The sequence below is a fragment of the Ceratotherium simum genome, chromosome 6, assembly GCF_057802395.1.
Source record: "Ceratotherium simum simum isolate JZ-2026a chromosome 6, ASM5780239v1, whole genome shotgun sequence".
Classification (NCBI taxonomy): Eukaryota; Metazoa; Chordata; class Mammalia; order Perissodactyla; family Rhinocerotidae; genus Ceratotherium; species Ceratotherium simum.
In genome coordinates, this window is record NC_141905.1 from 38051276 (window position 1) to 38074239 (window position 22964).

At 34.6% G+C, this 22964-nt stretch overlaps 1 protein-coding gene across 2 annotated transcripts in view; it reads left to right on the forward strand.

The window, feature by feature from the left end:
• RTKN2 (rhotekin 2) overlaps positions 1-22964 on the forward strand; it is a 78289-nt gene that overhangs the window by 34493 nt on the left and 20832 nt on the right. For both annotated transcript variants that reach the window (XM_004427093.3, XM_014784927.2), the window contains 3 exons: positions 10346-10440; positions 19629-19735; positions 20681-20812. In XM_004427093.3, coding sequence (XP_004427150.1) covers positions 10346-10440; positions 19629-19735; positions 20681-20812 — 334 coding nt within the window. The remainder of the gene's footprint in view (positions 1-10345; positions 10441-19628; positions 19736-20680; positions 20813-22964) is intronic.

Genomic DNA, 22964 nt, shown 5'->3' on the forward strand with positions numbered 1-22964 from the left:
GAAATCTTTTTTCTGAGCAGTAGGTCTCAACAGTGGCCTTAAAATATTCAGTAAACCATGTTGCAAACAGATGTGCTATCATCCAGGCTTTGTTGTTCCATTTATAGAGCACAAGCAGAGTAGATTTAGCATAATTCTTAAGGGCCCCAGGATATTCAGAATGGTAAATGAGCGTTGGCTTCAACTTAAAGTCACCAGCTGCATTAGCCTGTAACAAGAAAGTTAACCTGTCTTTGGAAGCTTTGAAGCCAGACATTGACTTCTCCTCTCTAGCTATGAAACTCCTAGATGGCATCTTCTTCCAATAGAAGGCTGTTTCATCTACATTGAAAATCTGATGTTTAGTGTAGCCACCTTCATTAATTATCTTAGCTAGATCTTCTGGGTAACTTGCTGCAGCTTCTACATCAGCACTTGCTGCTTCAGCTAGCACTTCTATGTTATGGAGATGGCTTTTTTTGTTAAACCTCATGAATCAACCTCTGCTAGCTTCAGACTTTTCTTCTGCAGCTTCCTCACCTCTATCAGCCATCATAGAATTGAATAAAATTAGGGCCTTGCTCTGGATTAGGCCTTGGACTAAGGGAATGTTGTGGCTGGTTTGGTATTTTATCCAGACCACTAAAATTTTCTCCATATCAGCAATAAGTCTGTTTCACTTTTTTATCATTCATGTGTTCACTAGAGTAACACTTTTAATTTCCTTCAAGAACTTTTCCTTTGTATTCACAGCTTGGCTAGTTGTCTGGTGCAAGAGGCCTAGCTTTCAGCCTGTCTCGGCTTTTGACATGGCTTCCTCACTGAGCTTAATCATTTCTAGCTTTTGTTTTAAAGTGAGAGACATACGACTCTTCCTTCCACTTGACTACTTAGAGGCCATTGTAGGGTTATATGGGCCTAATTTCAATATTGTGTCTCAGGGAATAGGGAGGCCTGAGGAGAGGGAGAGACGGGGAAATGGCTAGTCAGTGGAGCAGTCAGAACACCCACCACATTTATTGTTTGCCATCTTATATAGGCGTAGTTTGTGGCGCCCCAAAAAAACTAACACCAAAGATCAGGATCACAGATCACCACAAACAAATATAATAATAGTGAAAAAGTTTGAAATATTGTGAGAATTATCAAAATGTGACACAGAGACCCAAAGTGAACAGATGCTGTTGGAAAAATGGTGCCAGTAGACTTGCTTGACAGAGGGTTGCCACAAACCTTCAATTTGTAAAAAACGCAATATCTGTGAAGTGCAGTGAAGCAAAGCACGATAAAATAAGGTATGCTTGTAGTTGTTAGACTTTTTTTATTATAGTTATCAATTTTTTAAAAATGCTATTTATGAATCATTAAATTGATTTCATGATTTATGAATGGGTAACATCCACTGAAAAACAGTCATAGAAGATGTAAATTTATCCTAATATAAATGTCATTAAAAAAGAGGAAGAGAACCCTTTAATTTTCTTTAGAATTAAGGCCATTTTAAACCTCTTTTAGATTAAGATTATGTCAAATATTTACTGAAAGTTACTTTAATTCAACCATAAGGTAGTGCAACTATTTCTTTTTGATGATTAAATGAACAATTATATTTCTAGATTGAAACATAGATTTTAGAACTGAAAGAGACCTTAGAAGTAATCACAAGTTCAGTAGTTTTAAAACGTTTTTAAGCAGCAAAATTCCATATTTAAAAAATGACAGGACCAGTAATGTCCTGGACAAATTACATTATTCCCTGGGACTCAGTTGTATCATATGAAAGGTAAGGATGCTTACACACAATCATTTCTTTTTAGAAGGCTCCTTAGAGACATTTCTAGGGTTTCATATACCTTTAAAGCGTAAAAAACCGTGAGTGGGCCTCTCAAACAGTTTAAATTTTTTTTAGATTTTTTTTTTTAATTTTATTTATTTATTTTTCCCCCAAAGCCCCAGTAGATAGTTGTATGTCATAGCTGCCCATCCTTCCAGTTGCTGTATGTGGGACGCGGCCTCAGCATGGCCAGAGAAGCGGTGCGTCTGTGCGTGCCCGGGATCCGAACCCAGGCCGCCAGCAGCAGAGCACACGCACTTAACCCACTTAACCGTGAAGCCACCATTGTTTGGCAGTGAATACTTAATGTTTTATCCTGTCATTTATTATTTGTCTGACCTAGGGCAGATTAGTTTAAGTCTCCGGGTTTTTGTGTTTCCCTCTGTAAAATGAGAATAATAATAATGTAATAATATCTAACTCCATACCATCATTATGAGATTCAAAAAGATAATTCATAAACTTGGTATATAATAAGCATTTAATAAATGTAGCTCTTACCATTATTGTTACTATTTTTACTGTTCCGAGACCAGTGCTTTTTCTGAACTTTTTTTTCAAACTCATGCTGAAGCTTTGCATTTTAGAAACTTGACATGGGATTATAAAATATAGATGGATATTTTAAAATTTAAAACCGTTGTTTATAATTTCATGGAAGATAATCTAAGTGATGTTAGAACTTGTTTTTAACCTGCATTCCTCTTCAAAGCTTAGAGGAATTTTTAAGAATAACATTATTGGTATTAAGGTTTTTTTCATAGGGAGTGACATTTATCTTGAAGTGTTCATTCTCCTCTTCAGATTTGTCATTCTACTTGGTTTATACCTGAATCCAAGCACTAGTTTTATGAACACTTCTCATGAAATTTGCATGCTATTTGCTTATTTATACCATTAAAGTTGGTCGTATGATAGAGGGAAACCTTTTACGTTTTACCAAATCATGTTCTAATACCAGCATTCTGTTGAGCTTCTGGTATGAGTCCTGAGTTAAACTCATAGCCCAGGACTACTCTTACCTGATAACGTCCTTAACTGACCACTTCAGCACCATAGTAGGAGTTTGACAATAGCATTAGTAATCAAAAAGCATAAGGGGATCAGTTTTGTTTTTTTAATAGTGATCTAGTTCAATGAGAAGATTCCTAATACAGCTTTTAATTTTTAACCAAAATGGCATAAAAGGTAAATTTGGGCAACATATATATCCTCTCTAGTAATATGGCATGTGACCAAACATAGCTGTTCTGACAAAAGAGTGCATTTTTTCAGACTGCCATTTAAAGTAGTCATTTATTTTTTCATAACATTTTTGGACACCCCTCCCCCCAAAAAATGTTATAACAATTGGCCTATTTGATTAAAAAAATGTAGTTGATTAAACTTTTGGGAACTCAGTATTAGGGTTGGCTAAAAGGAATGAGTGTAATGTTTTAGCAAGAAAATGTTCTCCTGACAAGAATGCTTTAAAAGTGAGATCATTGTTGGTTTTGGAAGCATTGGCATTTTAATTAGTCATGGTTTAAAAATGAAGTAACTTGAAATATCATCATAAAGTATTGTTTAATCTGAAAGAAGACAGTGAACATTTTTGGTAATTTTTAGCATGCTCCCTGATGTGATTCATTTATTCATTTTATTTGTGGGATTTAGCTTACTGAAATTCCTTTAGCTAGATTTTCCCAGTGCCTCTGATAGTTGAATTAACTATTTTATGCTTCTTGAGAACTATTTAGTACATTATCCTTCATTGTGTAAATATACATCATTTTAAACAATCATCCTGTGAAAACTGGTAAAATTGAGAGTGATTCTTTACTTGACAAAAGGTGTATTAACTTTAAAAAAAATAAGCCACTATACTACATTTAAAATTAGACTGAAGTTACAAAACAAGTGTCCTAACACTTGTCCAGAATAAATGGATTATTTATGTTTTGAGGAACAATGGTGTTAATGGTTTGGTAGTGTGAAAGATGATGCAGTGTTCCAACATAATTAAGGAATTACTCAGCTATTGAGTATGATCTATTCATTCATTTAATCATCTTAGAAATGATTATTCAGCAGTTCTATCATGTGGTACATTGGCTTCAAAGGTTAATAAGTCATGCTCCCTGCCCTCAAAATTCTTGTAGTAGTAAAATATGGTCATTAGGTATCTGTTTTAGCAGAAAAAGTACCTTAATTTAAACTACTTCTTAATGAACTATAAAGATAGTAAGTATAGTATAGTGGGGTTCTCTTTCCAGTATACCACTTGCTAGCTACAGGCAAGTCAATTACATGCTCTGAACTTTGGTTTCTTCATCTGAAAATACGGACCAAAATATCTGCCCTGCCTACCTCAAATAGTTATTGTGAACCTTCAAAAAGATATTGCTTGTCAAAGTGCCTTAAACTGCACATAGGTAGGTGTAGTAACGTTATAATGCTTTGCATGTCTCTGTGTTTTAGGGGAGGTTTTCATCCTACCACCACTTTACCACATTTGTTATTTCATTACAAAAGTAATATAAACCTGAGAAATAGAATCTAGAAGAGAAAAAAAAGTTATTCAAAGTTCAACCACTCTTAAGTCAAATACTCTTTATAATTTTGAACTGATATTTTTCTCCCAGGTTTTTAAATACAAATATTTTGAGGGATATATAGTCATAATTATACCATACATTCAACATTTTTCTGGAGTTATTACAGTCTTAACATAAATATTTTAATGACCAAATTGTTTATCAATTGGGTCTATCATGTCATAGTTTATTTAACCATTCTTAGAGGAGGTTATCAATAACTTTTTTTGTGTTGCTATTTTCAGATATCATTCATTGGAAATAGAGGCAAATGTCTTGCATGTTTACCTTTAAGTAGTTGAGGAAAAGATGTCTTAGTCACAATTATTTCTTAAGGCCTGAGAAAAAAATTTAAACATATACTTTGGTGTTCACATAATTTTAGCCTATTCTACCACACAGTTGCTTTCTAAAAGTGCTACCTCTCCACTGCACTCAGTGCAAACGCACAGTCTATAACATAGCTGCTGCTTGTGCACATTAACAGCAATATTTCATATTCCATGTATTGATGGATTATATCAATGATTATATTCTATGTATTGAAATGATGCTATTCCTGAAGTGAAGAATACTCAAATGTTTTTAGTGGTCATTGAGAATAAATTACAATGTCACTCCTAAAAATAAAACCAAAAGGTTTCTTCATTCTCTTTCTTGCCCTCTCCCTGCCTCCCACCATTGCAGATATTTTTCCTGATAGACTTAAAATATATGTAGACTATTCACCTAATACCTTGACCTCTCAGTTTCATGACCTCCTTGTCTCCAGCAGTCTTGTCCTCTCACTTGTTTCAGCCGTCCACCCTATGATTGTACCCTAGATCTTGTCATTACTAATAATTGCATACCCTGTAAAATCTTTATGGTAGGTATCCCACTCTACCCACCATCTCCCACATTTCCAGCTTGCTCCCTTCCATACTCTGACTTAACTGAGCTTAGACTCCGTGATTTACCATTTTACTATTTGCTAGCATTTCTCTCCTGTTGTCATACTTCTCTTGGAAAAACTCCAGCTTTGGTTAAATCCTACTTTTAGCTCCTCTGCACCTGCACTCATGAGGGATGGATGAGGAAGCTGCAGAAAAACAGTCATAGTGACTGCTCTCATTTTAGACACATGATCACCATTCGTAAGTGAATTTTCAGTATGACTGAGCAATCCTACTAAGTTTCCATAGCCTTCCACTTTACATCTCTTCAGGATATTTCACATCATGTTACTTTCTCTTCTGAAACCTCTGATACCCTCTCCTCTCCACTCCTTGTTCAAAGCTGATGACTTTGTGTCATGTATCCTTGACACTACTGAAGCAACCGGAAGAGAACTTGCATATCCTCCATCTGCCAAATCTACCAGCCTACTTTCATCTGTATCTTTATGTGCTGCTTTCCTTCCTTGTGAACTGCCTTTGCCTCATCTAAGGCCACCTATTTTTGCACTAGATCCCATCTTCTCAACTACTCAAAAGTAGGCTCCTGCTGCACATGTCCCGCACTCTGCTACATCATGAATTTTTCTTCTACTACATCATTTCCACAAACATATAAACATGCTGAAATACCTCCCATTTCTACTGCCTCATTTCACAGCTATCCTTTACAGAACAGAGTTTTTTATATTCCCTATCTTCACTTCCTCTCCTCCCGTTCTCTCTTGGACCATTTCAGTTAGCTTTCATCATGTTACCTCCATCCCACCATACAGAAACTGCTCTTGTCAAGGTCAACAGTGATCTACACATTGCCAAAGCCTTTGGTCAGTTATCAGTATTCCTCCTCCTGGACCTTTCAGCATTATTTAAAACAATTGATCACTCTGCTTGAAAGACTTTTTTAACTTGTCTTCTAGAACACCACTTTCCTAGTTTTTCTTCTACCTCAGTGACTGTTCCCGCCTGTCCACTTGTTCATTGCTCTTCAACTTAATCAGAAATGATGGAATGCTTGTGTCCCAGTATTCAGTCCTTGGACTTCATTTAACTTTCTAACTTTCATTAAATTTCATCTATATACTGGTAACTCCCAAATTTAATTCGCCATTACTTGTTCCTCTACTAACTCCAAATTTGTATATCCAGCTGCATACCCTACAACCCATCTAGATATCTAAAACAATCTCAAACTTAACTTGTCCAAAACTAAATTCTTACTTCCCATATCTGTTCCTCTCTCAGTCTGCCTCATTGCAATTAATAACAATTCCATTTTTCTAGTTGCTCAGGCCAAAAGCCTTGAAATTGTCTTTGATTCTTTCCTTTCTTTCACATCCCATGTCTACATTGGGTCAACTTTAAGAATAGGTCAAGAATCTTACCACTTCTCACCGCCCCACCAACTACCACTCTGTTCCAAGCCAACATTAGCTCTTGACTGACCAGTCGCAGTAGCTTTCTAGTTTGCATCTCCATTTTCACTCCTGGCCCCTGTGGTCTGTTCTCCACACAGCAGCCAGAAGGATCATTTAAAAATACGGGTCAGACCATAGCACATGCCTCTGCTCAGAACCTACCATTTGCTTCCCATTTCACTTAGAATAAAATATAGTGTGCTTGTCATGCCCTATAAGGCACTGAAGGGTACAGTGTCTGCCCCCTCTTTACCTGTTGGACATCTCATCTCACTCTCCATCTCCCTCACTGTGCTCCAGTCACACTGGCCTTCTTGTTGTTTGTTAGACACATCTAGCATCACTCTCTTGCATCACTTATCCACTTACTGTCAATAATCTATTCCTGAAAATAACATCTTCTGCACTAAAATGCAAACAAGAAGTCTATTTTCCCCTTAAGTGGGAAAAATTATAATGTAGTTCCATAAAATCTATATGTCAGTGACAAATTATCATGTTGAGATAATGCTTAACATATTGCTGCCTGATCACCACACAACTAATATGATTGTTAATAGGCAGTTCTGTGTGTAGTAGTACTTGCTCTTCCATTGTAGTTGCTGTTCTCAATTGCTTTGATTCTTTCTCCAGTTTTCTTTAATACTTCCTCAACTTTTTGGGGGGACTCATTGTATAACACTGGGAAAAATAAGAGCTGATTATGAAAGGCGCTATAGAAGCTTGTTCAGGATAAGTGAGTAATAGCAGAGAATGGCCCACACTCAGTATGAGGCTGGTACCTCTTTGGTCTAGCAACATTGGATATTTGTTGATAGTTAGTGAACTTTTCCAAAAGTCTACATATGAGTCTGACATTATGCCAATTGTATTCAGAATGTAACTTGAAATTTTACCCAAGCATTGTTTTGTTAAAAATTTTTTATTGAGTTTTGGAGACAGAAACATAAATTTTCTTATATAAACACAGATGGAAAACATTGGGTATTGAGAGATATCTCTGGTCTATGATGGTTGATATTAAAAACGAAGATAAATCAAACCATACTGTACACCTTAAACTTATATAGTAATGTATATCAATAAAACCTGGGGGGGGAACAAACCAAGAGGCATTCTCTAAGGGAGTAACATTCTATGGAGTATGCCATTATTTATTAAGGATGTATACATGCATCACATACTTGCTACACATATACCTGTTTTTTCTTTGTAATAAATATTTTATTAAAGATTTAGTAAGAGGGGCCGGCCCCGTGGCTTAGCGGTTGGGTGCGCGCGCTCCGCTGCTGGCGGCCCGGGTTCAGATCCCGGGCGCGCACCGACGCACTGCTTCTCTGGCCATGCTGAGGCCGCATCCCACATACAGCAACTAGAAGGACGTGCAGCTATGACATACAACAATCTGCTGGGGCTTTGGGGGGAAAAATAAATAAATAAATAAAATCTTAAAAAATAAAAAATAAAAAATAAAGATTTAGTAAGAGACAAAGAAGGTTTATGAAACATATCACCTGGCACAATTAATAAAAATTCCCATCAGACTTCTCTCTTCCTCTCCAAAGTTTGTTTCTGTCTGTCTGTCTTTCTCCTTTTTTTAACATGTTCTTTGATGTTATGAATGTTGAAATTTCACTATTTTGGAAAATAAATAATAAAATCGAGAAAAAGTCTTGAAATAAAATAGATAAAAGTAAAAAACTAGCACAGAAAATACAATTCTTATTGAACAAAAATTCACTTTTTATCACCATGAAGTACCAGGATGTGAAATTTATCATCAGAATTTTTGGATACTTGGGCAAGAGTGCTATTTTAACACAAGTAGTATAAAGGGGACTATAACTATAATGAAAAAAGTGAAATTAGTAATGAAGCCCTCCGTTTTCCCATACTATAGATAAAAACCTCAAATCTTTGAAGTTGGTAAACCAGAAGGGAATTCATTCTTACCCCCTGAGAAATAAATACAAATCAGATCCCATTGCCACCCTTCTTATTAACCTTCTTCAATGACTTCCCATTACACTTGGAATTAAATCCATTCTTCCAAGGCTCACCAAGTCTTAGGTGATCTGATCCCCTCCTGTATTGCCACCCTAGTGTACCATTTCCCATTTGCCCTCTATCCTTCAGCCTCACTGGTCTTCTTTCAGCTGTCTCTTTGCGCGTGCTCTTCTCTTTGCTTGGAATGTTTTCCTGCATTCTTTGCTTGGCTTCAACATTTTATGACTTCATAACTGTTACCTCTGTTACCTCCTCAGAGTCCTTTCCTGATTCCCCTACCTAACATAGGTCCTCAGTTTTCTCATCCACTTTTGTTTCTTTTGTAGAAAAAGTTGCGTTATAACTTACAAATGCTGATATTTGATTTACTCCTCTACTCTTTTTTTCCTCCCTCCTGCATCAGAGTAGATTACTGAGTCTTATTTACCATTAATGCCCATCACTTTGCATAGGACTTGGCACATGTTAGGTGTTCAGTTAATATTTTTGGATGAATAGAGATCCTTTACAGACACATTTGTGAGTTAAACCAAGTAACTTACAGATTTTCTTAAGATAAAATAGCGTAAAGAGATAAACATGCTAAGTTGATTAATAATATGTTGACTATAATCTGTCATCTATAACATCTAAATTTTTTTTTCATTTTTTTATTATGGTAAATATACATAACATAAAATTTACCATTTTAACCATTTTTAAGTGTATAGTTCAATGGCATTAAGTACCTTCACAGTGTTATGCAACCATCACCACCATCTATCTCCAGAACTTTATCTTCCCAGACTGAAACTCTGTACCCGTTAAACAGTAACACCTTGTTCCCCTCTCTACCCAGCCACTGGCAACCTCTATTTCTACTTTCTATTACTATGAATTTGACTACTCTAGGTAGTGGAATAAAAAATTATTTGCCCTTTTGTGACTGGCTTATTTCACTTGGCATAATATCTTTAAGGTTCATTCATGTTGTAACGTGTCAGAATTTCATTCCTTTTTAAGGCTGAATAATATTCCATTGTATATACCACATTTTGTTTATCCTTTCATCCTTGAATGGACACTTGGGCTTCTTCCACTATTTGGCTATTGTGGATAATACTGCTATTAACATGGGTGTACGTATATCTATTTGAGTCCATACTTTCAGTTCTTTTGGATATATACCCAGACGTGGAATTGCTGAATCATATGGTAATTCTATTTGTAATCTTTTGAGGAACCACCCCATACTGTTTTCCATAACGGTTGAACCATTTTACATTCCCATCAGCAATGCACAAAGGTTCCAGTTTGTTCACATCCTGGCCAACAGTTATTTTCTGTTTTTTGTTTTTTTTAATAATAGCCATTCTAATGAGTGTAAGTGGTATTTCATTATGATTTTGATTGGTGTTTTCCTAGTAATTAGTGCTCTTGAGCATCTTTTCGTGTTTTTATTGGTCATTTGTATATCTTCTTTGGAGAAATGTCTATTCAAGACCTTTGCCAATTTTTCAATTAGGTTGTTTATTTTTTGTTGTTGAACATCTAAATATTTTATGTAGTAGAAAATATACTAAAATACTTAAAACATGTCTTCTTTCTCACTATTAGTGGTGCAAAGTATAATTTGCTAGCTCATACTACCCTGACCTTGGAAAGTGCTGAGGATAGCTTCAAGACCCATAATTTGTCTATTAATGGAAATGGTAAGTACAGTCTATATTTTACTTATTGTATACATTATGTTAATATATATTTGATGACAGTAATAATTTCTAATTTTAATATGTTTCCCTGAAGTAGGTATTGGCTTAAATAATGTAGGCATGAGTGATTCTGTGTGTTCTTTCAAATATGTCCATCCCTTTTCCCCAAAAGACAAAAGTTTGTTTTCCTCTCTCCGTGCTATTTATCAGAAATTTGTTGTGAGGCTAGCTTAGTGGGAACAGAAAGATTTTTCATATTCTGAATCCTTGTCTTTGGCTTGAAATTAATGACTTCACCATCCTGCTAGTTGGATGGACAATCAAAGACCTGTCTTATTTTTAAATTTGAAATTGAGGAAGCCAACCCTTCTTTTGGTAGGAAGCAGAGGATATAAGAGAAGGTAAGGCTAAATTAATCTTAACCCTTTTCTCTCTAGATGTTATTGGTAATTGTAATTTATCCAAAAGAAGTATATAGTAAGGTGAAGAAAGGAGTTAAGTGATTAGGAAGGTTTGTAAAACTTGGCATGAGCACACTCCATTCTCCCGGATTATTTTACCTATGATGAAAAATATAGAGTGGTGGTGGTAAAGTAGTTTGAAAATATGATTTGGATTATTTATTCTTGTTCATTTTCTGAGACAGAATATATAAGATTATGTACTATCTTATTGTTGTAAAGATGGGTGGCTCTGTACTGATGAGATGGATGATTTTACAACAATATTTTTTGTTTTACACTAAAAAATTACATTAAAAATAGAGAAAAGTTCATAAAATGTAAGTGTACAAATAATTATGAGATGAATGTATGCATAACCACCTCCATGTCAAGAAATAGAACGTTGTCAACACTACTTCGCCTCAATTAGCCTAGGTGTGAATATGTCCCAACTTTTCTGGTATTCATTTCCTTGAGTTTCTTTATGGTTTTACCACCTATGTGTATTTCCCTAAATAATATAATTTAATTTTTCCTGGTTTGTACTTTATATGGATAGAATCACATTATGTCTTCTTAATGACTTGCTTTCATCATTATGTATGCATTTCATTGCTTTTAGTATTTCATTGTATGATTATATCACTATATATTTATTTCTTATTCAATTATTTTTAATGGATATAGGGTTCTTCAGGTTTACTGTTTCTTGAGTCAGTTTCAGTTAGTTATATTTTTATACATGTGTATTTTTTTTTATCTAAAATTTGAGTTTTATAAGCATTAACTTCTTTATGATAGCTTTATTGAATTTCCACAGCACTCGTAGTGATGGTCCCACCTTTCCCTTCCTGATACTGGTTTTTTGTACCTTCTCTGTTTTTTTGTTATCAGTTTTGCAGTAGGTTTGTCAGTTTTTTTGTTCAGTGGTATGTTCTATATATGCTAATTATTTGTTAGAAATAATTGTTGTAGTCTATATATTCTATATTACTAGGAGAGGTGTGATAAAATCTGCTATGACTGTGGATTTTTCTAGGTCTTATGGTTATGTCTATTTTTGCTTTATATAATTTGAGCCTTTACTATTTTATGTCCACAATTTTTAAATTGTGTATTCTCTTCCACTTTTTTATTACTTCAAACTGTACTTATTTTTATGTCGTAGATATGCCTTGCTTCAAACAGGATTATATATTGAATTTTAATTTTTATCCAATTTTTGATAATCTGTGTGTTTTTCTTATTAGAGCATTTGGTCATTTTGCATTTAATATGAAATAGCATATAACCCATATTATATGATATTAATATTTGGGTTTAAATCTACCATAATATTCTGTGTTTTCTATTTGTTTTACCTATTTCCTGGTGGTTTTTCTGTTCTTTCTTGCCTTTTTAAGGATTGATAGTTTTATCATTTTAGTTTTTCTTTGTTCTGATTAAAGTTATAATTCTTTTTCTCATCTTTTAGAAATTCTCTAGGAATTTCATTAATCATACTTATTAAAGTCTCAAATTAAAAGATAGTTTTACACTTTTCTCAGACAATGCAAGGACTTTAGAACAGTGAAACTCCACTCCTCTGACCTATGTGTCATTGTTATGTATTAAAATTCTATTTGATTTTTAAATTTCACGAGATGTTTTATACATTTAATATATATTTAGATTTACCTATATGTTTCTGTGCACTGCTTGTTCTTATACCTTACATCTGGGGTCATTTTCCTTCTGTTTGAAGTATAATCCTTAGAATTTCTTTTAGTATGTTCTGCTGGTGTCATACTTCTTGGTTCTTTGTGTTTGTCTGAAGATGACTTTATTTTGCTTCATTCTTGAGAGATATTTTTTACAAAGTAAAGAAGTTTGGCAGTTAAATTTTTTTTTATTTTTGAATATTAAAGATACAATTCCTTTATCTTCTGGCTTCTTTTACTGGCTGTTGAAAATCATTTGTCAGTGTGTCACTACTGTGAAGGTACCTTAATTTATTTTCTCTTTGTCTTTAATTTTCTAGTTTCACAATGATATAGATTTAGGATTTAATTTTATTTATGCTGCTTTTGGAACTCCTTGAACTTCTTTAAATTGTTTATTGGTGTCTTTCATTAGTTCTGGACAAAATCTCACTTGACAGCCTCTGCTCCATTCTCTTGCTTTTCTCCTTCTAGCATTCCTGTTAAACCTACGTCAAGTCTTTCTCACTCTGTCCTCTATGTTTATTACCCTTTATGATATATTTTTCATCTTTTTGGCTGTCTTTGCTGCTTTTTTGTTTTTTTTCGTAAACTATCTTCCATTTCCTTTATTATCTCTGCAACTGTGTCTGATTTGCTGTTAAACCTGTATACCAATGTCTTCATTTCAGTTATTGTATTTCTCAACTCTAGAAGTTCTATTTGACTTTTTCAAATCTCCTGTGCCACTTTGTATTCCCTGTATACATTTATTAACATTATCTTTTAGGTTTTTATTAAAAGAGTAAGTATAGCCATTTTATAGTCTATGGCTAATAATTCAGATATATAAAGTCTTTCTGGGTCGGTGTCTGTTGTTTTTTTTTTTACTATTTCTCACTTATAATGTCTCAATTCCTTGCTTGTCTGGTTATCCTCATGTACTTGTCATTGTAATTGAAAGTTTACGTATAGGAATACATTGATGCTTAGTATTTCCATTTACTTCTGGCAGGCACCTGGGGGGACTGTCAGTTTACACCCACTTTATCCAAAGACCATGTCTGGGTTTCTCTGGACCTCTCCCATCCCCCTCCAGGCAATGGGAATCCTAGGCAGCAGTTAGTTTACTACTAGTTAGGTAGTTTGCCACTACCCTGTTGGTGATTCCTTTGAGATATCAGCTTAGTATGAGGAGACTCTCCCATAAACTGCTTACATTGTTCAGATCCTAGACTTTGTTTTCTGTTCTGCTTCCCTCATCTTGCAGGATCGGTAAATCATAAATTTAGATTTGCTGGGATTGGCAAATGCTCTCAGAACAAACACAACTTCTATGCTCACTTAACTCACTGGTTCTCATTTATCAGATTTGTACTTGTGATTTCTTATAGTTTTGTTACCTCTTTGTTGCTCTGGGAAAAAATATTTAAATATAATTGATTCAGCACTTTCAGTAGTTTTCAGTGGGAGGATTGGTCTGAACAATCTAGGCTTCCATCATCCAAAACTTGAAGTCTGCACTAGTATTAGCATTATCAATTTTTTCAGAAAATCTGGCAAATGAAGTTTGTTGTCATCCCATTTGTGTCAGTTCTCTAGAATCATCAGTATTACCACTATATGTTGAGTGCCTACTATGTGTCAGACACTGTTCTATAAAATATTATTTAGCCTTAAAAAAGAAGGAAATTCTGCAATATGTGACAATATGAATGAACCTTGAAGACATGAAGCTAACTGAAATAGCTAGTCACACAAGGACAACTACTGCATGATTCCACTTATATCAGGTATCTAAAATAGTCAAACTCATAGAAGCAGAGAGTAAAATGGCAGTTAGCAGGGGCTGGGGGGAGGGTGATATGAGGAGTTGCTAATCAACGGGTATGAAGTTTCAGTTATGCAAGATGAATAAGTTCTAGAGATCTGCTGTACAACATTGTGCCTAGTGTTAACAATACTGTATTGTACACTTAAAAATCTGTTAAGAGGATAAATCTCCTGTTACGTGTTCTTACCACAATAAAATATAAATAAATAAACAATCACTTTTAAAGCAGTTTTTATTCTTAGTCTCCAAGATGTAGTACATATAAGGAAAAATTACAATAGAGTGGTTAATAGTGGGGACTGTGGAGCGATCAGCCTTGGATGCATATTCTAGTTCTACCACTGGCTAGTTCTGTGACCTTCACAAGTTCCTCATTTTATTATCATTTACATTTTACAGATGAGTAAAATACAGTTTAGAGAACGTAACATGCTAGCAAGTAGTTGAGCCGGATATTAAATAATCCAGGAGAGGCCGTACCCTTTCTGCTATGCTTTCTGGTCAGGCATGATTATTGTTAGAGCACCTAAAGACTCAAAATACTATCGATGTGTGGATAATGGCATTGATGATGAAAGCCTCCATTCTTTGAACCAAATCATCTGAAAAGTTGTAGAAAGGAATAAAATTCAGAAAGGAAGCATCAATTTTAGCCGTGATTCCTCAGTTGTCTTCAGTGTTCTCTTACTAGCTTCTCCTTTAATAAAATGCTCATGGGCAAATAAGCATGAGAACTGTGTTTTATAGCTCTTAGAGAAACACAACAGAGACTCACACATTAAAGACTGTGAAAAGACCTAAAACTGTTGACACTGGAACTTGTAGATTCACAGGAAAAATTTTAAGAAACACTAACCTATGTGCCTAATTCTTTTTATATAATAGGTATATTCCTACAAGTATGAGTAAATTAAAATCTTATAAATCAATTATATTTTGAAAAATAAGAAAGCTTGTAATTAAAAAAATTTTATGCAGAAAAAACCGCCCTCTAATTCATTAATATAAATCTATGTTAATATAATGGGCTTTCCTAAAGTTATGTGAGTTTCTATCAAATACTATAAAATCAAGAGGAAATACAAGATTTTTGAAATTTGTAACTTAACTTTATTATTCTTGCTAGTTGAAGGGAAAAGCCAAAATATCTTAAGGATTATATTTGTCATCAAGAAATTTTTATACTTTTTATAAAACAATGAAACCACATTGTGAAGATTGACTCACACGGAACTGAGATGTTATCTGGCTTCTTTCTTTTGCCTGTGTTTTGTTTTTGTTATTGCTGTCGTTTTTAAACTCCATTTTGTTCCCCGTTTGAAACTACAGATGAATTAGATAAAACCTTTAAGTAATGAGAAGTCAAACTGCTCTTTCACTTCCTGTTTCATTTCATCTTGTCCTAATACCTCCTTTGGTTAGAAAAGAAGAATTAAGTATTTTGATTAAATGTGTTGCACAAGGACTTGAGAGACAGCATGAAAAATGGAAAGGGTATAGTTATGGGAGTAAGAGTGCCCTGGACATGAAGCCTGTATTATGTGCCCCACAATCTTAGATGTCGTATATACATTATTTTGTTTGATTTTCACAACAAGCTTCCTACTTAAGGTAGTGTTTTTAAAAATGAGAAAATGACACTCAGATAGGTTAAATGACTACCCTAGATGCCATATTTCTTGTCAGAAGTAGAGAGAAGAAGCTGCGATTCCACATTTTATTACATGGTGGTCCTGAGCTGTAAGGAAACCTAGGTTAGAAGTAACAGGTGATTGCAGGGTATGTGGCAAGGGGTCTGTAGAGCAAGGAATTCTACATCCAGTATCCCTTTTCAAGGACTGCAATCAGGAAGGAATTATTTTTCTTGGCATGCCATGACATCTGAACTTATTTTACCAGAGAAGCACACCGTTACATGTGGTATTTAGGTTCCAGATACATTATTGATTGAACAAACTTTATGAACTGGTCTGAAAAACTAATCATCATTTATGATTCTGTTTCTTTAGGAAGTGCATCCTAACTTAAAACAACTAGCTTACAGATATTTAGAACATAAGCCATTCATAAATCTGGGGTTGCTATATAAAGAAATTTGCTTTCAAACTTTAAATTCATAAATCACAAAGTTGATTTCAGATGTATTACTCAGACGCATTCTTTTATAGAATTTTTATTTCATTTCCTGCCTATTTTAGGAAAGGAGATTCTTATTTATGCCTGCATTTTGGAATCATTGCCTCTATTGTATTTATACATTTATTTCTCTCAGTTCACATCCTTTATTTCTAAAAGATAGCAGCTTTAACGAAGTATTAATGAAAAAGATTTGAATAGTCCCAGACAATTCATTGTGTGTTCTTCTATAGTAGAATGTTGAACAGGTAAATTGATAAAAACTTTTTGTTTTACTTTGTACTCTTCACTTGGCAGGTTTTTTTCATTTAACTGAGGTACCAAACCTTGGCTACATTGCATCTATATATTAAATAATTGTTTTTTACCAAAATGTTATATTTTCCAGAGTTACTAAGACTTTCTGGTCAATTATAGTAACAGCCAATGGCTAGCCATTTTAGAGGCACTACCAACAGGGACACAGTGAAAACTTTAAAAATCATTTTCTGTGATCCAAGTGTGAAATGAAGGGCCACATGTTGGGGTTTTATTTATACCCTGATACACAGAATAAATTATGCAATGCTTTCCTTTCATACAGATGTCAAGGCTATATACCTACCTGCACACTACATTAAAGGAGTATCTTAATATTTTTTGAAAGAACTTTCCAAATATGTTAGTACATATTTCATTCTAACAGGACATCTAGCTGCATCACTACAACTACCCAAGTCAGGAAGTGAATATTAATACATTATTATCGTCTCATCCTCGGACTTCATTCATAATGTTGCCCATTGTCTCAATAATGTCCCTTATGACAAAAGGATCCAGAGCAGAGTCATGCATTGCATTTAATTGTCACGCTTCTTGAGTTTCTTTCAATCTGGATCAGTTCTTCAGTCTTTCCTTTTCTTTCATAATCTTGACATTTTTAAACATCATAGGCAATTATTTTGTAGAAGGTGCCTCAATTTGGGTTTGTCTGATGTTTTCTTGGGATAAGATTCAGGATATATGTCTTTGGCAGAAATATCACAGGAGTGATGCTGTGCTCTCATTGCATCCTATAAGGTGGCATATAATTTTGATTCATCCCATTACTGATCATGTTCACTTTGATCACTTGATTAGGATGGTGTCTGCCAAGCTTCTCTACTGTAAAGTTACTCTTTTGTTGCCTCCTTTGTAATTAATATATATTTTGTATGTGTATTAGAGATAAATCAGAGCAAAAAGTAGAATTCGACATACAAAATTCACTTTATTAGAATGTTTTTTGTATTAAATGAGTTTACTTGAAATTATGTTGTGTATTATTTCTTATTAGACTTTCAATTTATTCATTGATTTGTTTATATCAATATGGACTCATGTTTTGCTATTTAATTCAGTGCATCATAATCTGTTAATATCGTTGTTTATTTTGAGGTTCAAATTATCTCGAATTTGGCCAATGGGAGCACATTCAAGATGGCTTCTCTGTTGTTTTTGAATGTACTCATCATTCATTGAGTACTTCCTTGCTTTATGGCATAACAAGATATTTCAGTCTCATCATGTACTTTCCCTACCCAAGCCCTGGAATCAGCCATTTCTCTAAGTAATGCTGCTTCTTTTAGTGGAAATAATGTTTAGAAGACATGATCTGGGCTCTAGGTATATTCATTGCTATTAGAGTGTCATTCTTATGGTGTGTTGCTTTTCCAAGGCCCTCTCAGTGGACAGAACTATATCCATGCCTGTATATTTTGTCATGTATTTCTTAATCTCTCTATGTTGAAAACCATGAGTTCACACCAGTACATCCAGTTCTAATCCAATACCACAGATTTTGTTTTACATGTTTTGAACTCCTTTCTCTGGCAGTGAGAAACCTGTCTTCTGTTATCTTTAGTGCTTTTTCTTCTTTGATCAGTCTCCCTGAAAGCAACCATTCTCTCATCTCCTCAACATGGATGCTTTCTTCTCCTTGCTGGGGCTCTGACTCCCCATTCTGGGCTGCCCCTTGCCCAGTGTGGACCCTCCTTACCTTGCTCAGGCTCATACAACCTACACAGTGCTGCCCTTCTTACCTTGCTCAGGCTTTAACTCCCTATACCTGGCTGTCCTCCCCATCACCGCCACCCCTTGTGGTTACCCTCCTCAGCCTGCCTCTGCTCTGACAGCCGTGCCCAGCTGCCCCTCTGCTTGGATACCCTTCTTACTGAGCTCTGACACACTGCTAGGTCACCGAATGTGTGGATGGCTTCCTCGCTGCTCTCAGACTCTCACTCCCGTGGCTGGACCACCCCACAAATGTGTACACACTCCTTACTCTGCTTGGGTTCTGACACCTCCCATTGGGCAGCCACCCCACATAGACACCCTCCTTACTCTGCTTGGGCCCTGACTCCCCACGCCAGGCTATCCCCTGAGCAGAGATCCCCTTTGGGCTCTAGGCTGTGCCCCATGTGATTCGTCCTCCTCAGCCCATTCAGGCTCTGACATCTTGTGCCAGGCAGCGTTCCTACTCACCCTCCTCATCCTGCCTGGCTCCAGCACCCTGCTCTGGCATACCATAGCTCCTCCCTCAACCCTTGGCACAAATGTTTATCTTGGTGGTCTCCATCTAATGGCTTACAACTGAATTGTTCAGTAAGGGAAGAGGAAGGGCCAAAAGGTGTATTATTGTGTTAAAGTTGTACTCTGAAATGCTTTATTCAGTGGATCACTTTGCTAATTATTATATGAATATCAGAGCAAAAAGTAGAATTTGACATACAAAAATCACTTTATTAGAATGTTTTTTGTATTAAATGAGTTTACTTATATACCCTGAGCTACCTCCATTGATTAATAACTTTAAGATCAAACAAGATCAAGAGACTAAAAGTTCCATGTCTATTTCAGGTGATAGCATGCTATAAACTGTCAGTTTAATGTCCTTTCCTGTCTACTTTTTCTTATTTGATTTTTTCATTAAATATGGTACTAGTATTTGAGTAAAGATGAACATTTACTATGTTCTTATATAAAGCAAAAAAAAATTATAAAAAGAAAAAAATCAAAATGTACAATGACCTTAAACATATATTTGTAACTTGATTTTTTTCTCTCTCATTTAAATAGAGGAGTCTTCGTTTTGGCTTCCCTTATATGGCAACATGTGCTGCCGGCTAGTCGCCCAGCCATCCTGTATGGCTGAGGATGCATTTGCAGGATTTCTTAATCAGCAGGTTAGAGAACTTTAAATATCCTACAACAATTATGGCTCCAATTTAGATATTAGTATGCTGGCAATTGTTTGGACTTCTGATATTGAAAAGTATTTTTTAAAGTCTTCTTTTAAATGACAATTTTCTCAATGTTAGACATAGAATGTGGTGGTGGGGGTGGGCTGGGGTGAGAAGGTGGGAAGCGGAGGGGTCTAATGCAATTTTGATGGTTAGGGAGCTACCTCTCCAGGTTCCTCTGCTTCATTAACAGTGGTGACAGGATAATCAGCAACAGAGGGCTCCTTGTGGAAACTGAGGAGGACTGCACCACACTTTTCACATAAAGGCCTTTCTGGCAGACAGCTTTTGGCACAGTTTAGGCCTCTGGGCTGCCAAAGCTGCCTCTGTGCCACCAACTCCTGACTTATTTATAACTATAGTTATTTATATTCAGTAAATAATTAATTATGGGCTTCAATGAATCAATAGCTTTTTCTAAAAGATTCCATTGAGAGGAAAGAACATTTGCATTCTTACAGAATAGTCAACATTTTCCAGTGTTCTGAGAACAGTAAGGGAAAATCATATTTTGAATATTGAGTTATTTTTATAATTTTCCTGAGTCATTAGATGAATTGCTATGGAATTCTAAGCACTAATTTTTAATAGACTAGCTTCTCTAAAACTGGGTTGACTTATGATTTTCTGTGTGTGAAAGTTATGTGGTAATCGTTACCTCCATTTTGCTTAATGCTTTTGAGAATTCCAAACCTTTCTTCTCTGATATTAACTTACTCTTTGATTTTGCGATATTAACTGATTGTACAGTAAATTACTGGGTAACTATCACATTTAAAAATTTCAAAAAACTAATTTAACTGATAATTTAAGTATTTTGTTGATTTAGAGTTAAGATGATAAATAATGATTTAAAGTTGATAGTTTCATGATTTTTTTTTTTTTCAGCAAATGGTAGAAGGTCTGATTAGTTGGAGAAGGTTGTATTGTGTTTTAAGAGGGGGTAAACTCTATTGTTTTTACACTCCAGAAGAAATTGAAGCTAAAGTGGAACCAGCTTTGGTAGTGTCCATTAATAAGGTAAATAAAATGCTATTTTGAAAATAAAGATAAAACATTTTATGAGGTTTGTTCTTTTCTATAATTCACATTGTTGCCATCTTATAAAGAAAAGGGAAAGACTGTTAAAAATAGGTTAGTTCATAAAGATAATTTAGTCTTATTTTTCTTTCCATTATAGAGCTCATCCAGTAAATGGAATATTGTATATTTCCTAAGAAAACACACTAGTAATTGGAAATCTATACCAGTAAATAGGTTTTAAAGCAGAAAATGTAACTCCACATTAGCAGGATATTTAAATTTTTCATGAATTTATTTAATTAAGAGATTATATAAACATAAACTGTTAGCTCATGTTACAGTGATGCTCTTTCTAGTTAACAATCAAATAAACCCATAAAAAGACATTCCTGAGTACACCTTCTGATTTATTACAGGATTGATGGGCAGTTCTCCAACCTTCTGTCAGAACAGGAAAGCCTGACAGTGCATTTAGAATATTTGCATGCTTACACTGCATTTAAAAAGTAGTACTACACCACCTAGAGAATCTATCCAATGTATGTACACACACACACACACACACATATGTACACTGGTTTTATACAAAGAAGATTATTAAAGTTTAGTTGCAAATTTTTGACTCAAAAGTCTGTGGGAAAACTTTTCAATATAAGGCAGACTTATTTTCTTTTATCCCATGATCTTAAATTTATCTTCATCTATCATCCAAGTCTAGTGTTTATTAGAGGGTTTTTTTCCCCCTTTTTATAGCATTCCTCCTCTAAAATACTTTAATGGCATTTCTAGAGCAGAATATCATGTTTTCTGCCTATGGACTAGCCTTAATTGTTTTTAGTTGTTTTACTTTGCTTGCCTTTAGAGTAGTTGAACTGAAGTATATGATAAAATATAACCCATCACATCTGTTTACCGTACGTGTTCTACCTTGTCTTTAAATTTTCTTTTGAAGAAAAATGTAAAGTTGTATGTCCTGAAAAACGTGTGGATATTGGTCTGCTAATCTATAAGGACTTGAGTTAATTTCTATCTTTTCCAGTAATAGCATTTGGTCTGTTTCTTTCCTGCTTTTAGAAATTACACTGCTTTTTACTTAAAGGAATCCTTCAGTGAGACCTTTTATTATATAATTAAGTCCACCTAATTTATCTGGTTTGTGTATTAGAAAGATTAGTATTGCTCTTAAATAATATAACTCAATATTACAACATAGTGAGTTTATTTTGGTTTAGAAAATTAGGTTTATGAAAGTAATAATTTTATCATTGGAATACTGATGTAATTTTTTCATTACTTGCCAACTTTTTATTTTGTTTTGTTGATGCAGCATTTACTTTTCCCCACCTTAGTCTTTTGAAAATTTCAAATGTACAGAAAAGTTGAAATAATAGAATAGTGAACACCTATACACCCTTCACCTCGGTTCTTCAGCTATTAACATTTTGCCACATTTGCTCTCTCTAGGTAGTTTAAATTTTTTTTCTGAACCATTTGAAAGTAAGTAACAAACAGCATAACATTTCTTCCCTAGAATATTTCAGCATGTTTCTCCTAAAAACAAGGACATTTCCTTTATATCTATTAACAGCATTATCACACTCAAGAAATTGGTTGTTGATTAAATAATATTATCTAAATACAGAGCAAATTGCCATAATTATCCCCAAAGTGTTCTTTCTAATTTTCGTTTATTGCTTGATCCAAGACCCCATCAAGGAACACAAATTCCATCTGGTCACCACGTCTTTTGTTTGTTTCCTTTTTGTCTAAATTATGCCCTTTACTCGCTGCCTTTTTTTTTTTTTGTCTTTGATTACACTGAGATTTTTGAAAAGTGCAGGCCAGTCTCCAAATCTGTATTTGTCTAATTGTTTCACTACATTCAGGTTAAATATTTTGGCAAGACTTCTACTAGGTAGCTATATAGTGAAAATGGAATCCTACCAATTTTTTTTCTTACATGTTGTACAATGAAATATGGGTAATCATAAATCAAATTAAAATGTAATCTAAACAAATGATATTTTTAAGGTCATTTGTTTTATTTGAAAACTGTCTTCAAGGTATTCATTTTACTTTATCTCAGCCCTTTAAGGTAGGCAAAGCAGGTAAGTCAGCCCTGTTTTACAGGTATATTATTTGTGTTTTA